The sequence below is a fragment of the Podarcis cretensis genome, assembly GCF_951804945.1.
Source record: "Podarcis cretensis genome assembly, chromosome: 2".
NCBI lineage: Eukaryota > Metazoa > Chordata > Lepidosauria > Squamata > Lacertidae > Podarcis > Podarcis cretensis.
In genome coordinates this window covers 119,692,629-119,706,669 of record NC_137171.1, presented here as the reverse complement: position 1 = coordinate 119,706,669, position 14,041 = coordinate 119,692,629, and the positions used below count along the sequence as shown (strand labels likewise).

Sequence of the window (14,041 nt, the reverse complement as noted above, 5' to 3'; positions counted from 1 at the left end):
CAAAGTTCGGAATAGAGCAGTTGCTATGGAAAACAACAATCAGGCATCCACACAACAGGACTGGTCCAACGAAGTTGATGTTGAAGAACCATTGCTTCGACACTGGTGACTGGCTACTAGCTGCAATGGCTTGTGTTCTCCCTTCCCTGCCAGAAGCTGTATATGCCTCTGAATGCCAGTCGCTGGGAATCACAAACAGGGAGAGTCGTGCTGGTGCGTTCAGGTCTTATAATGGTGGGGCATTTGGTTGAGCACACTGAGAACAAGGTACTGGACCAGGTGAGATCACTGTTCTGGTCCGGGCCTGTTGTATTCAGCTCCTGCTTCCAAACCGAGTGGCCCCTGAATGTGGGAAACTCGATGGATCTTTAGCAAGACCCAGCAGGGCATTTCTTATAAAACCATGGAATTGCAATTGCATGAATGCTCGTTCTCTGAAAAGCGGTTTTCACCAGTGACTTGCCCGTGTCCAAAAAAGGAAGGATGAACCTATTTCGTTTGGGACATCTAGAAGCTCCAATGGTTCCTATTTTTTTTTTTTTAAACTAGATTTCAAGGGGGAAAGAAAAAAATCCATATACTCTTCAATACATAATTTTGTTTTGTTTTTCCAACTTCCCATCCCATTTTCCATGGTTGGTTTTATTTTCTCCCCCTTTCCTGCCCCCTTTAATCTATCTCTTATACCTTAACAATATTATAGTATCCTTTCATTCATCCTTCATTCCCCTTGTAGGTATATTCCTTTATCCAATATTCTGTAAAAGTGTTCTTGCAAACTAGTGTCGTACCTTGGTTTTCGAACAGCCTAGTTCTTGAACGTTTTGGTTCCTGAACGATTGAAACCCGGAAGTGACTGTTCCAGTTTCCAAACGTTCTTTTGGAAGCTGAACGTCCGGTGCAGCTTCCAATTGGCTGCAGGAGCTTCCTGCAGGCAATCAGAAGCCACGCTTTGATTCTCAAACGCTTTGGAAATCGAACGGACTTCTGGAACGGATTCTGTTCAACTTCTAAGGTACGACTGTACAATCATGTCCATAACATAATTAACTTAAAAGCATTAAATAGCAACCAGTTTTTATAGTGATCAGGGACTGTATACATATATTTACCTTGAAAAAAACCTCTTGGCCCAAAAAGGTAAATTTGAAGCAGCCGCTTGAAAGGATTTTCAAAGGATTAAAAATGTAGTGGCTTGTTCAAAATGTCAATGTCTGGTATAAATGTAGTATAAAGGTAAAGGTAAAGGTACCCCTGCCCGTACGGGCCAGTCTTGACAGACTCTGGGGTTGTGCGCCCATCTCACTTAAGAGGCCAGGGGCCAGCGCTGTCCGGAGACACTTCCGGGTCACGTGGCCAGCGTGACATCGCTGCTCTGGCGAGCCAGAGCCGCACACGGAAACGCCGTTTACCTTCCCGCTGGTAAGCGGTCCCTATTTATCTACTTGCACCCGGAGGTGCTTTCGAACTGCTAGGTTGGCAGGCGCTGGGACCGAGCAGCGGGAGCGCACCCCGCCACAGGGATTCGAACCGCCGACCTTTCGATCAGCAAGCCCTAGGCGCTGAGGCTTTAACCCACAGCGCCACCTGCGTCCCACATAAATGTAGAATAGTTAGTCCTAATTCTTTCTGCTGATCATGCCTCAGATCCTGCTCATGAATTCATCATACTGTATTTCTTTAAATAGTCCAAAAAAGGCTTCCATTCTTCCACAAAGCTGTCGTCATTAGGTTCTCTTATTTTAGTTGTTAACTTTTCAATTTCTGCATAGTTCATCACCTTACTTATCCATTCTTCTTTTGTGGGAAGTTTATTTTTTCCATTATTGAGCATATAAAATATTTGCTGCTGTTGTGGTGTACGTAAACCACTTAATCATCTCTCCCCCCCCATCCCTATAATCCCTAAAAAGAAAGCTTCAGGGGTTGGGGGGGGGGCTCCAGCTGTTTTCAACTACAACTCCTATCACTCTGACAGGAGTTGTAGTTCAAAACCTGGTTGCCTAAGGACTACATTACAGTATATCGAACAGCACACACATTCTTAATGTAAGATGTTAAATTTTCTTGAAGGGTGAGGTGGGGTTGTCATCTAAAGCTGAAGCTTTGATGGTAGGCTGATCTATGAAAATGAAGCCCCCACTTAAAAAAACAACAACATGGCAAGCAGCATGCTGGTAGTAATTTTAGGGTCACACAGATGGTGACCCCCTAGACTCCATAGCCAACAACACCTCCTCGCAGAATACAAATTAAAAGTGAAATGAAGTGAAACCCATCCAGATGGAAAAGCGTGCCGTAACAAATATGGCTTCCAACTGTTTCCGGAAAGTACCGCCAAGTGGGTGACCTGTCGTATCTCAGCAGAGAATGGAAGCCCTGCTTTTGAGTTACGGTGGAGAAGGCTTCTGAGATCCTTGGACCCTACAGGCCTCAGGGACCTACTGGGTAGATAAGGGATCAAAGCAGACTCTCGAGTAACCCAGTCCTGAGGTGTGTAGGACAAAGATGGGGAACCCTTCCCCAGTTGTTTTCAGGAGGGTCTCCTCCAATCTGGATCCAACTTGTTGATGTCTCTGCATGTATTTATTGCTCTTGTATCCCACCTCCCTTCCTCCCTTCCTTCCTTGCAATACCGTTTTGCCCCATATATGCCCACTTGGCACTTTCAACCTGCGGAACTGACACTGCTACAAATGCCCCATAACACTCGTTCAGCACTTGTAATAACTCCATCTTTCAGTGTGGCTCTTTGGGACTCCCTGCCTCTTGACACTGGGCAGGCAAGGCCTTCACTGTTTTCTTTTCAGCTCCTGCTCAAAACAGTCTTGTTTAGACAATCCTACCCAGATACATGGACGCGGGTGGCGCTGTGGGTTAAACCACAGAGCCTAGGACTTGCCGATCAGAAAGTCAGCAGTTTGAATCCCTGCGACGGGGTTAGCTCCCATTGCTCAGTCCCTGCTCCTGCCAACCTAGCAGTTCGAAAGGACGTCAAAGTGCAAATAGATAAATAGGTACCACTCTGGCGGGAAGGTAAGCGGCGTTTCCGTGCGCTGCTCTGGTTTGCCAGAAGCGGCTTAGTCATGCTGGCCACATGACCCGGAAGCTGTACGCCGGCTGCCTCAGCCAATAAAGCGAGATGAGCGCCGCAACCCCAGAGTCAGCCACGACTGGACCTAATGGTCAGGGGTCCCTTTTACCCAGATACGTAGGATGTCGATATGTGTTTCGATCTGTCATCAGCTTCTTCTTGGTGCTAGCTATTTATTTATTGGATGTTTCAGATAGCTGTTTTTAACTTTTTTCTTTTCTATAATTTTTATTAATTTTCTACTTTACATTTTAAAGTATTCAAACAGTAGTACCATAAAACATCATATTAAAAGGCAATTAAAAATCATGACTATTCCTGCATTGCATGGGTTGACCTTCCAGCTGTACAATTCCAAGGAAGGTAGATGGCGTTTCCCTGCGCTCCGGTTTCCGTCACAGTGTTCCGTTGTATCAGAAGCGGTTTAGTCCTGCTGGCCACATCACTCGGAAAGCTGTCTGTGGACAAACGCCGGCTCCCTCGGCCTGAAAGTGAGATGAGTGCCGCAATCCCATAGTCGCCTTTGACTGGACTTTAACCGTCCAGGGGTCCTTTACCTTTTTTAAAAAACAATTCCAGGCAGAGGGCCTTCTCGGTAGTGGCGCCTGTCCTGTGGAACACCCTCCCATCAGATGTCAAGGAAATAACAACTATCTGACTTTCAGAAGACATCTGAAGGCAGCCCTGTTTAGGGAAGTTTTTAATGTTTGATGTTTTACCATGTTTTTAATATTCTGTTGGGAGCGGCCCAGAGTGGCTGGGAAACCCATCTAGATGGGTGGGGTATAAATAATAAAATTATTATTATTAGTATTCATGTTTGGAATGAGATGGAATGTGTCACCTCCCAGCTTCATATCCACAGATACTGCCGCAGGCCACCTGAATCCAGCTCACATACCACATATAAGAGCATAAGAGCCTGGCAGCTGGATCAGGCCGAGGGCCCATCTAGTCCAACATTTTTTTCTCACAGGGGTTGAGCAGATGACCTGATGGGAAGCCTGGAAGCTGAGTGTAGCAGCAAATCTCCCCTCCTGTAGTTTCTAGCAACAGGTATTCAGAAGCACTACTGCCTCTGGGAATCACTCCAGCTAAGCACAACCTCCTCTGAGAAATGTTTTAACATTGTTTATTGTTGTTGTTGCTTAAAAACCACCATACCAGCATGCAAGTCTATCCAGAGGAGAAAGATCTGTAAAGGACAGTTTGCTGCCTGCTTAAATAAATACGAGGTGAATATAACAGTACGTAATGTTTAAAAAAAAAAATCAAGGAAAACTCTCTTTTTATGTAGTTTTTGCATAAGGTGACTGCTGACACAAAACTTTTATATATCTGAAAAGCAGCTGGAATACTGCCTCCTTTGGCAATTTACCGTATTTTTTGCTCTATAAGACTCACTTTTTCCTTCCTAAAAAGTAAGGAGAAATGTGTGTACGTCTTATGGAGCGAATGCAGGCTGCGCAGCTATCCCAGAAGCCAGAACAGCAAGAGGGATTGCTGCTTTCGCTGCACAGCGATCCCTCTTGCTGTTCTGGCTTCTGAGATTTAGAATATTTTTTTTCTTGTTTTCCTCCTCCAAAAACTAGGTGCGTCTTATGATCTGGTGCGTCTTATAGAGCGAAAAATACGGTAATTGCTTGCTGGAGAACTGACAGGCTATTTTCAAATGTTTGCTGTGCTCAGGATCTGTTCTGCTTCGATTCCAATTTTTGAAACAAACCCCACCTCCCACACACCATCCAACTTCCAAGATGCATCGCCAGACTTTATTTAAAGTACAATGGAACCTTGGTTTTCTAGCGTCTCAGAAGCCGAACGTTTCAGTTTTAGAATGCCGAAAACCCCAAAGTAATTGCTTCTGTTTTTGAACGTGCCTTGGAAGTTGAATGGCTTCTGCTGAGGTATTTTCCATTTTCTCCGTTCAAATTGCAGACCACCCTTTGCGCATTGGTTTTCGAACGTTTTGGAAGTCGAACAGTCTTCCGGAACGGATTACATTTGAAAACCGAGGTTCCACTGTAACAGGGTTTTGGTTTTTTTGCTAAACTCTGAGCATTTATACAGTTTCTCCACTGTGAGAGGGTTCTCAGACAGGGTAGCCGTGACTGTTCTATGTGTGAGGAAAGCTTCGTTTTTATGATTTCTCCCCCGGGTGCATTTTCTTATGCGAAGTGAGATGGTCGCTCCGACTGAAGCTCTTGCCGCACTCCAGGCATTTATACGGCTTCTCCCCTGTGTGCATCCTCTGGTGGATAGTGAGGCGGTAACTCCGGCTGAAATTCTTCCCACACGCCAAGCATTTGTAAGGTTTCTCTCCAGTGTGGATTCTCTGGTGTGAGGTGAGGTCCGTGCTCTGACTGAAGCTCTTCCCGCACTCGGCGCACATGTACGGCTTCTCCCCCGTGTGCGTCCTCTGATGTAAAGTCAGGTGATCACTCCGGCTGAAGCTCTTTCCGCACTCCAAGCAGGTGTAGGGCTTCTCCCCTGTGTGGGTTCTTTTGTGTGCGGTAAGGTTTGACACTTGGATGAAACTCTTTCCGCACTCGGAGCACTTGTACGGCTTCTCGCCCGTGTGGACTCTCTGGTGGGCCTTCAGGCTCGATTTGCAGCTGAAGCATTTGCCGCACACAAGGCACTTGTTCGGCCTCTTTCCCTTCTGCTGGCTGAGGAATTCGTGGAAGTTGCCGACCTGAATGGCGACGGACTTATTCCTCCTCTTCTCGTTTGGTTCCAGATTCCTTCTCAGCTGCCTGTTTGGCCTGCCTCGATCTTCAGAGTGCTCTTCCACTTCCTGATGCAGAAGTGTTTCTGAAGATGCCGTGTCTGGCTGCACCTCGATTTCGCCGTCCCACACAGCTCCTGCTGGGATCAAGACAAAGAACTAGCAAAAGAAGGGGGACATTTTGTCACATGTGGTGAGAATGTAAAAAAGTGAAAAACTTCTGGGAAATGATATATAATGAGATGAAAAAGATGTTGAAATATACATTTATTAAGAAACCAGAAGCATTTTTACTTGGCATTGTAGGAGACGATATAAACAGAAAGGATGTAAGTTGTTTTTATATGCAATGACGGCAGCAAGACTATCACTGGCACAAAAATGGAAGCAAGAAGAACTACCGACGAAAGAAGAATGGAGGATGAAATTGATGGACTATGCAGAATTAGATAAACTAACAGGAAGGATTCAAAACCTGCAGGACCAGAGATTCTCAGAAGACTGGAGTAAATTTGCGGACTATTTGAAAAGTAATTGTGATGAACAGATCGCGCTAGTAGGTTTGCAAGAAGTTTTGTAAGGTGAATTATTTGAAATATTGCAAAGAAGACAATGAGGTGAATTATTAGTTAAGGATAATTAAAAGTAATATGAAATTAAGAAGTGACAAAGAATGGAAAATCATCAGAGGCGTTGACAAAAGTCCAAAAATATTGTATAAGATGAGAAGTTAAGCTGTATGAATGTTGGAATTAATATGTTAAATTTTTTAAAATAAAAATATATATAAAAAAGGCAAAGAACTAGCAAGAGTTCAAACCAAGAGACTCTAATTAGCAGAGGTGATCCTTAGCAAATAGGTGAGGAATGGAATAAAGCAGGAGTGACTCCCCAAACGTCTTGTCCTGTGAAGCACTTGAAGGTCGGGTCTTGGCTGACCACTTTATGAATTTTCTGCCTGTTGTAGCATCTAGCCCAGCTCTCTGCAATGCAGAGGTCAACCAAGGGAGCAACTACAGAGCGCTGAAGAACTTGGGCGCAAGCAAGGCTTGTCCCTCCTTACCCAGCAGGCCGGCCTCTTCCTCATCAATGTTGTTGTCATATTCTTGCTTGGCCTGCCTGCACAGCTGCCTCTGCTTGACCCCAGATGGGGCCTGGCCTGCCTCAGAGGAACTCAGAGCTGCCTTCTCAAAGACCACCTGAAACAGCAGAGAAGAACCTTTTTGAGATCATAGTAGAGGTGGAAGGGACTCCAAGCAAACGCAATGCAGGAAACTCAGCAAAAGCATCCATGACGGATGGCCACCCAGCCTCTGCTTAAAAAGGAAGGAGAGTCCAAAACCTCCTGAGGGAGTCCCTTCCACTGTCAAACAGCTCTTACTGTCAGAAAGTTATTCTTGATGTTTCCTCAGAATCTCCTTCCTTGTAACTTGAAACCATTGGTTCGGGTCCTACCCTCCAGGGCAGGATAAAACAAGCTTGCTCCATCTTCCATGGGACAGCCCTTCAGATGTTTGAAGGTGGCTATCTCCTCTCCTCTCAGTCTTCTATATCAGGGATGAGGAACCAGTGAATCTCTGGTTTCTGCTAGACTAAAAGTCCCATCATCCCCAAGCATTTAGAGCAGCGGTTCTCAACCTGTGGGTCCCCAGATGTTGTTGGACTACAACTCCCATCATCCCTGAGCTCTGGCCTCGCTAGCTAGGGGTGATGGAGTTGTAGTTCAACAACATCTGGGGACCCACAGGTTGAGAAAGGCTGATTTAGAGAACTGGAAGCGGAGGTGGCCTCTGTGGCTAGCAGTACCTTTTACCAGCTATGGTCAGGAAGCCAACTGCAGCCGTTATTGGACAGGGGTAGTCTGACCACAGTGATCCAAGCGCCGATAGCCTCCAGACGCAATTATTTCAATGTGCTCCATGTGGGGACATTCTTGGGCCTGGTCTGGAGGCTCCAGCTGGTGTAAAATGCGGACTGTTGCTGGGGACAGACTACCGCCAGCACATATACCCTGTTGAACTTTCAGTGCTCCCTGAAGCCTTTTTTAAAAAAAATCCAGCAGGCAGTTTAAGTCTGATTTTATACTTTTAACTGATGTTTACCTTTCCTGTACTGTATCTTAGTAAACCACTTAGAGACTACTGCATTTAAGCAGCATACAGTGGTACCTCAGGTTACAGATGCTTCAAGTTACAGACGCTTCAGGTTACAGACTCCGCTAACCCAGAAATAGTACCTCGGGTTAAGAACTTTGCTTCAGGATGAGAACAGAAATCGTGCGCCAGCGGCAGCAGTGGGAGGCCCCATTAGCAAAAGTGGTACCTCAGGTTAAGAACAGTTTCAGGTTAAGAATAGACCTCCAGAATGAATTAAGTTCGTAAGCAGAGGTACCACTGTATAAATGGCTTAAATAAAAACAAGCAAGCAACAGGGTCAGGAAGGTAATAAGGGGTTAATTATTCTTCCCCCCTCCCCAAAAAAAAATCCTGAAGGACAAATTAGGATTGAGTTTCCCTAGAAAATAGAACTCCTTATAAAGGAAAACCTAATGGAGTAATTGCATTTATAATTTATGGTTTTTATTTATTGCACCTTTTCCTCCAAGAGGCTTGAAGTGGTGTGCATGGCTCTTCCCCATCTCATTTAACCCCCACAACAACTCTGTGAGGTTGGTTAGGGTGAGAGACAGTGACTGGCCCGAGGGTACCCAGAAAACTTGCCATGAATTCACGGCATGCTGTACGTTGAAGGGAAATTATATTAAAATGATGTACTGTTGGTATTTAACACCAAGTAAGTTAGCAAATATAGGGACGCAGGTGGCGCTGTGGGTTAAAGCCTCAGCGCCTAGGACTTGCCGATCGAAAGGTCGGCGGTTCGAATCCCTGCGGCGGGGTGCGCTCCCGCTGCTCGGTCCCAGCGCCTGCCAACCTAGCAGTTCGAAAGCACCTCCGGGTGCAAGTAGATAAATAGGGACCGCTTACCAGCGGGAAGGTAAACGGCGTTTCCGTGTGCGGCTCTGGCTCTGGCTCTGGCCAGAGCAGCGATGTCACGCTGGCCACGTGACCCGGAAGTGTCTCCGGACAGCGCTGGCCCCTGGCCTCTTAAGTGAGATGGGCGCACAACCCCAGAGTCTGTCAAGACTGGCCCGTATGGGCAGGGGTACCTTTACCTTTACCTTTTAAGTTAGCAAATATCAGGTACAAATATCTGTTGGAAATGTAAAGAAAAAGAAGGCACCTTTTATCATATGTGGTGGATGTATAAGGTAATAAAAGCATTCTGGGAAATGATATATAATGAATTGAAAAAAATGTTTAAAATAAGCAGAGGCTTTTCTGTTAGGAATTTTAAAGGTTACCCAGTGAACTTCATCTGAAGGAGCGTCTCCACCCCCATCGTTCTGCCCGGACACTGAGGTCCAGCACTGAGGGACTTCTGGTGGTTCCCTCATTGCGAGAAGCCAAGTTACAGGGAACCAGGCAGAGGGCCTTCTTGGTAGTGGCACCTGCCCTGTGGAACGCCCTCCCACCAGATGTCAAAGAGAAAAACAACTACCAGACTTTTAGAAGACATCTGAAGGCGGCCCTGTTTAGGGAAGCTTTTAATGTTTGATGCATTACTGTATTTTAATATTTTGTTGAAAGCTGCCCAAAGTGGCTGGGGAAGCCCTCCAGATGAGTGGGGTATAAAATAATAATAATAATAATAATAATAATAATAATAATAATAATAATAATAATATTGTCGAGTGGGGATTTGAACCCTGGTCTCCCAGGTCTCAGTCCGACACTCTAACCCATGGGTAGGCAAACTAAGGCCCGGGGGCCGGATATGGCCCAATCGCCTTCTAAATCCGGCCCGCGGATGGTCTGGGATTCAACGTGTTTTTACATGAGCAGAATGCGTGCTTTTATTTAAAATGCATCTCTGGGTTATTTGTGGGGCATAGGAATTCATTCATTCATTTTCTTTCCAAAATATAGTCCGGCCCCCGACAAAGTCTGAGGGACAGTGGCCCCCTGCTGAAAAAGTTTGCTGACCCCTGCTCTAACCCTTATGCCACACTAGCTCTCCGAGGTTGTGAGTTTGTGCCTCACCCGGAGCATACGTCGACCCGCACTTTCAACACCACCAACTTCAATATGTCTCACCTGCAACCTGGCAACGAATTCTGCCAAGTGGCCTCACCTGGTTTACCTGCCTCTCGGCCTCTCGCTGCCTCAGCAGGAAATCCTCTGCCAGGGTGACAGCTTGGCAGCAGGTCTCCGGGCCACATTCCCTCACCCAGCCCTGGATCTCGGGCGGCAGGATGGCCAGGAACTGCTCCAGGATCAGGAGCTCCAGGATCTGCTCCTTGGAGTGCCTTTCGAATCTCAACCACCGGCGGCAGAGTTCCCGGAGCCGGGTATAGGCCCCTCTCGGCTCCTCAGCCTCCTGGTAGCAGAAGCGCCGGAAGCGCTGCCGGTTCTTCTCCCGCTTCATGGCGTCCCCTCGCAAGATGGCCGCCTTCACTTTCCCATAATCCTCCCTGTCTCTGGCCTCCAAGCCGATAAAGGTCCGCTCGGCCTCTCCGCTGATGGCCGGCAGGAGGTGGGCCGTCCAGTCCTCCGTGGGCCACCGGCAGGCTTCGGCCACTTGCTCGAAGGAGGCCAGGAAGGCCTTGGCGTCGTCCCAGGGGCTGGGCTCTTCTGGTGGCAGAGGGGATGCCCAGCACACTTCTTTGGGGGTCTCCACCGTCCTCAGGAACTCCTGCCACTGGGCTTCCCAGTGATGGAGGGAGTCCTCGGCTGGTTCCTGCTTCACGGCTCCCCGGGGTCTCCTCTGCAGGAATTCCCCAACACCCCTAGCCTGGAGGACGTGAAGGGCTTTTCCTTTTCCTTCCGCTGTGGTGGGACCTGCACGTTCTTGCTCCTCCATCTCCATCCCTCGCGCAAAAGAGGTGCGTCGACCTACAAAAATGGAGGAAGAGATCAACGAGAAAGGAAAAGAAGAATGAGCACAAGGTGAACTGTCAGCGCCTGACGCAAAAGAGGTGCGTCGACCTACAAAAATGGAGGAAGAGATCAACGAGAAAGGAAAAGAAGAATGAGCACAAGGTGAACTGTCAGCGCCTGACGCAAAAGAGGTGCGTCGACCTACAAAAATGGAGGAAGAGATCAACGAGAAAGGAAAAGAAGAATGAGCACAAGGTGAACTGTCAGCGCCTGACGCAAAAGAGGTGCGTCGACCTACAAAAATGGAGGAAGAGATCAACGAGAAAGGAAAAGAAGAATGAGCACAAGGTGAACTGTCAGCGCCTGACGTAAGATTGTCTTCATCGGATCCCAGAACTCTTAAAGAGTCAGGAAGAAGCAAAGGGGCTTATGAGCTTCCCCCTCTCTTTGTTTTATCCCCACAACAGAGGTAGGTTAGGGTGAGCAACTGCGGCTGGTTGGCAGCCATCTTGTCTCGAGAGACAATGGAGTGCGCCTCCGTGGGTGAGGTCAAACTGCTGCCTTCCCAGGTGGGGGAGCCCCATCTGCCCCTCACTTCCCTCTCTCTACAGCATGTGCAGAAACCAGCTTCTTGACTGTTGGGCCCATTCTTGGTCTCATCTGTTCCACGGAGCCTGTCTTTACTTGCAGGAGAAGCCCCTAACTCACCGAGGGTCTGAGACCCATCAGCTACGCTCACCTGGTTTAGTTGGCCAGTCAAATACATTTCCCAGGATTGCGGCTGCGGTTGCAGGCTGACAGCTTTTTGTTTTTTGTTTAATTATTATTTCCAATGCAAAATTACAAACATTGAATCCAAAATAAAACAGTACAAACAAGAAAAACAAAACAAAACGCAGAGAAAAAAGAACACAAAAAACAAAAACACATCTACAAATAAAACGGTATCATCATTCTAATCTAGTCATTACATACATAAGCACATATTGACTTCCTTCCTTTGTTCTAAGACCTCAAAATTTTTACTCTTTCTAAGTTGTTGTGTCTAATGCAGATTACCTCTATCTTTATACTCTTTACACCATTTTTCTCTTTCTTTACCCCTGCAAAGCATCATTCATTACATACCGATAGGCTTACTCCAGAACAATGTTTTTTCATATACTCTTTGGCACATCCCCATTCTTTTAATAATTTTTGATCCGATTGTCCCCTTATGAATGCTGTGAGTCTTGCCACGTTTATATATATTCATGAAATTTAATTTGCCATTCTTTCATTGATGGAATTTTTCTCCCTTTCCAATTTTTTGCTATGAGCATCCTGGCAGCTGTTGTCGCATAGAGGAATACTTTCCTTTGATTTTCAGGAATATCATTTGTGATTACCCGTATTTTTCGCTCTATAAGACGCACCAGACCACAAGACACACCTAGTTTTTGGAAGAGGAAAACAAGAAAAAAAATATTCTGAATCTCAGAAGCCAAAACAGCAAGAGGGATCGCTGCACAGCGAAAGCAGCAATCCCTCTTGCTGTTCTGGCTTCTGGGATAGCTGCACAGCCTGCATTCGCTCCGTAAGACGCACACACATTTCCCCTTACTTTTTAGGAGGGAAAAAGTGAGTCTTATAGAGCAAAAAATATGGTACACCTAAAAGGAATGCCTCCGGTTTTTTACTAAAAGATATTTTAAACATCTTTTTGATTTCTTCGTATATTTCATATATTATTTTAAACAATTGTGGAATGAAATATATGCATGCTGACAGCTTCTAGGAGCCACAGGTGAGAGCCAAGTGCAGGTTGGGGACCAAAGGTGGGCAAACTACCCCAGGAGCATGACATGCCCCCACCAGAGGTACCACCCCTCCCCTTATACACAAAGCTAAAAAAAAAAAATCACATCTACTTTCCCTCTGGTGCTGCCCATCACCCTTGTCAGTGGCCCCTAGGAGGCAGCCACAATGGGGTGGCACCCCATGGGCTGAAACAAAGTGTGCCCCTCTGCCCTAAGAGAAATAAACGCTGCCTGGAATATCCACCCACTTGGGTCTTCTTCGCTTGTCAAATCAGGGAGCAGCTGGAAAAGGAGACCTGACACTGTGATGCAAAAAAGAGAGAAGGAAATAGGATGTGTGATGAGTTTGGAGGTCCTTGAGGAGCCCCCTCCCCTTTTCTGCTTCCCACCCCCTTTATTGGAACCAGCTTCCCCCCATCCTTTTTAACCGGTCAGCTGTCCATGCACCTTCCAAAATTCAGGATTTTTTTTCTGCCCTCCACTCTCTCCTGCAGCTTCCCCCCATCCTTTTTAACCGGTCAGCTGTCCATGCACCTTCCAAAAATTCAGGATTTTTTTTCTGCCCTCCACTCTCTCCTGCAGCTGCAAAGGAGGCCAGGGCTGTTGCAGCAACAACACCCTCCTTTTCCCACCCCCTTCCTTAATGCTCCTTGGCATCCCTTTCCTGCTCTTTCTAGGAAAGCAACGCTCTGTCAGCTTAACCCTTTGGAGGAAAGCCCCGTCAGGGCTGCAAGGCTCCAAACCGCAGGAAGGAGAAGGGAGCGTGGCAGTTTTCAAAGGATCTGCATTTCCCAGGCAGTAATTCAATCCCCAGCACCTTAAGGATGTTTTTCTGCTGGATCAAGCCAATGTATTGCAAACGTCACCATGCGCACTACATAAGAATGGCAAACACTGGGGGAATATGTGCATCTCCCTGTGAATCGAAGTTTCTTTTTGGTTTTGGTTTTTTGTTGCTAGTCCTCATGATAGTGAAGCTGTGCTTGACAGCGTTCTGGCTACCGTTGCTGACATCTCTCTCCCTTCCTGCAGTTTCCAGCAAGCATTACGGCCTCCAACTGTGGCTAGATGCCATCCATAGCCCTTGTCCTCCAGGTATTTGTCTAATCCTCTCTTAAAGCAATCTAAGTTGGGACTCTTGTGGGAGTCCCTCGGTCCAGTATATCTGAAGGAGCGTCTCCACCCCCATCGTTCTACCTGGACACTGAGGTCCAGCGCCGAGGGCCTTCTGGCGGTTCCCTCACTGTGAGAAGCTAAGTTACAGGGAACCAGACAGAGGGCCTTCTCGGTGGTGGCACCCACCCTATGGAACGCCCTCCCACCAGATGTCAAAGAGAACAACTACCAGACTTTTAGACGACATCTGAAGGCAGCCCTCTTTAGGGAAGCTTTTAATGTTTGAGGCATTACTGCATTTTAATATTGTGTTGGAAGCCGCCCAGAGTGGCTGGGGAGACCCAGCCAGATGGGCGGGGTATAAATA

At 46.9% G+C, this 14,041-nt stretch overlaps 2 protein-coding genes across 3 annotated transcripts in view; both read right to left on the bottom strand.

Moving 5' to 3' along the window:
- Nucleotides 1–14,041, bottom strand: part of LOC307208477 (uncharacterized protein) — a 130,190-nt gene that overhangs the window by 104,382 nt on the left and 11,767 nt on the right. The gene's annotated exons all lie outside the window — the stretch shown is intronic.
- On the bottom strand, nucleotides 5,152–12,825 carry LOC307208620 (uncharacterized protein). The gene is made up of 4 exons (XM_079963416.1): nucleotides 12,807–12,825; nucleotides 10,014–10,774; nucleotides 6,886–7,021; nucleotides 5,152–5,962 (listed from the first exon to the last, which is right to left on the bottom strand). The coding sequence occupies exons 2-4, from the start codon at nucleotides 10,746–10,748 to the stop codon at nucleotides 5,235–5,237; spliced, it is 1,599 nt and encodes a 532-aa protein (XP_079819542.1). The 5' UTR covers nucleotides 10,749–10,774; nucleotides 12,807–12,825; the 3' UTR covers nucleotides 5,152–5,234.

Excerpts from the sequence above, each read along its gene's own strand:
- LOC307208620 (XM_079963416.1), bottom strand. The coding sequence starts at position 10,748 with ATGGAGATGGAGGAGCAAGAACGTGCAGGTCCCACCACAGCGGAAGGA. Across the intron at positions 7,022-10,013 it reads CCGAGAGGCAGGTAAACCAG|GTGGTCTTTGAGAAGGCAGC; the intron begins GTGAGGCCACTT and ends CTGCTGTTTCAG. Across the intron at positions 5,963-6,885 it reads GGAAGAGGCCGGCCTGCTGG|CAGGAGCTGTGTGGGACGGC; the intron begins GTAAGGAGGGAC and ends TCTTGATCCCAG.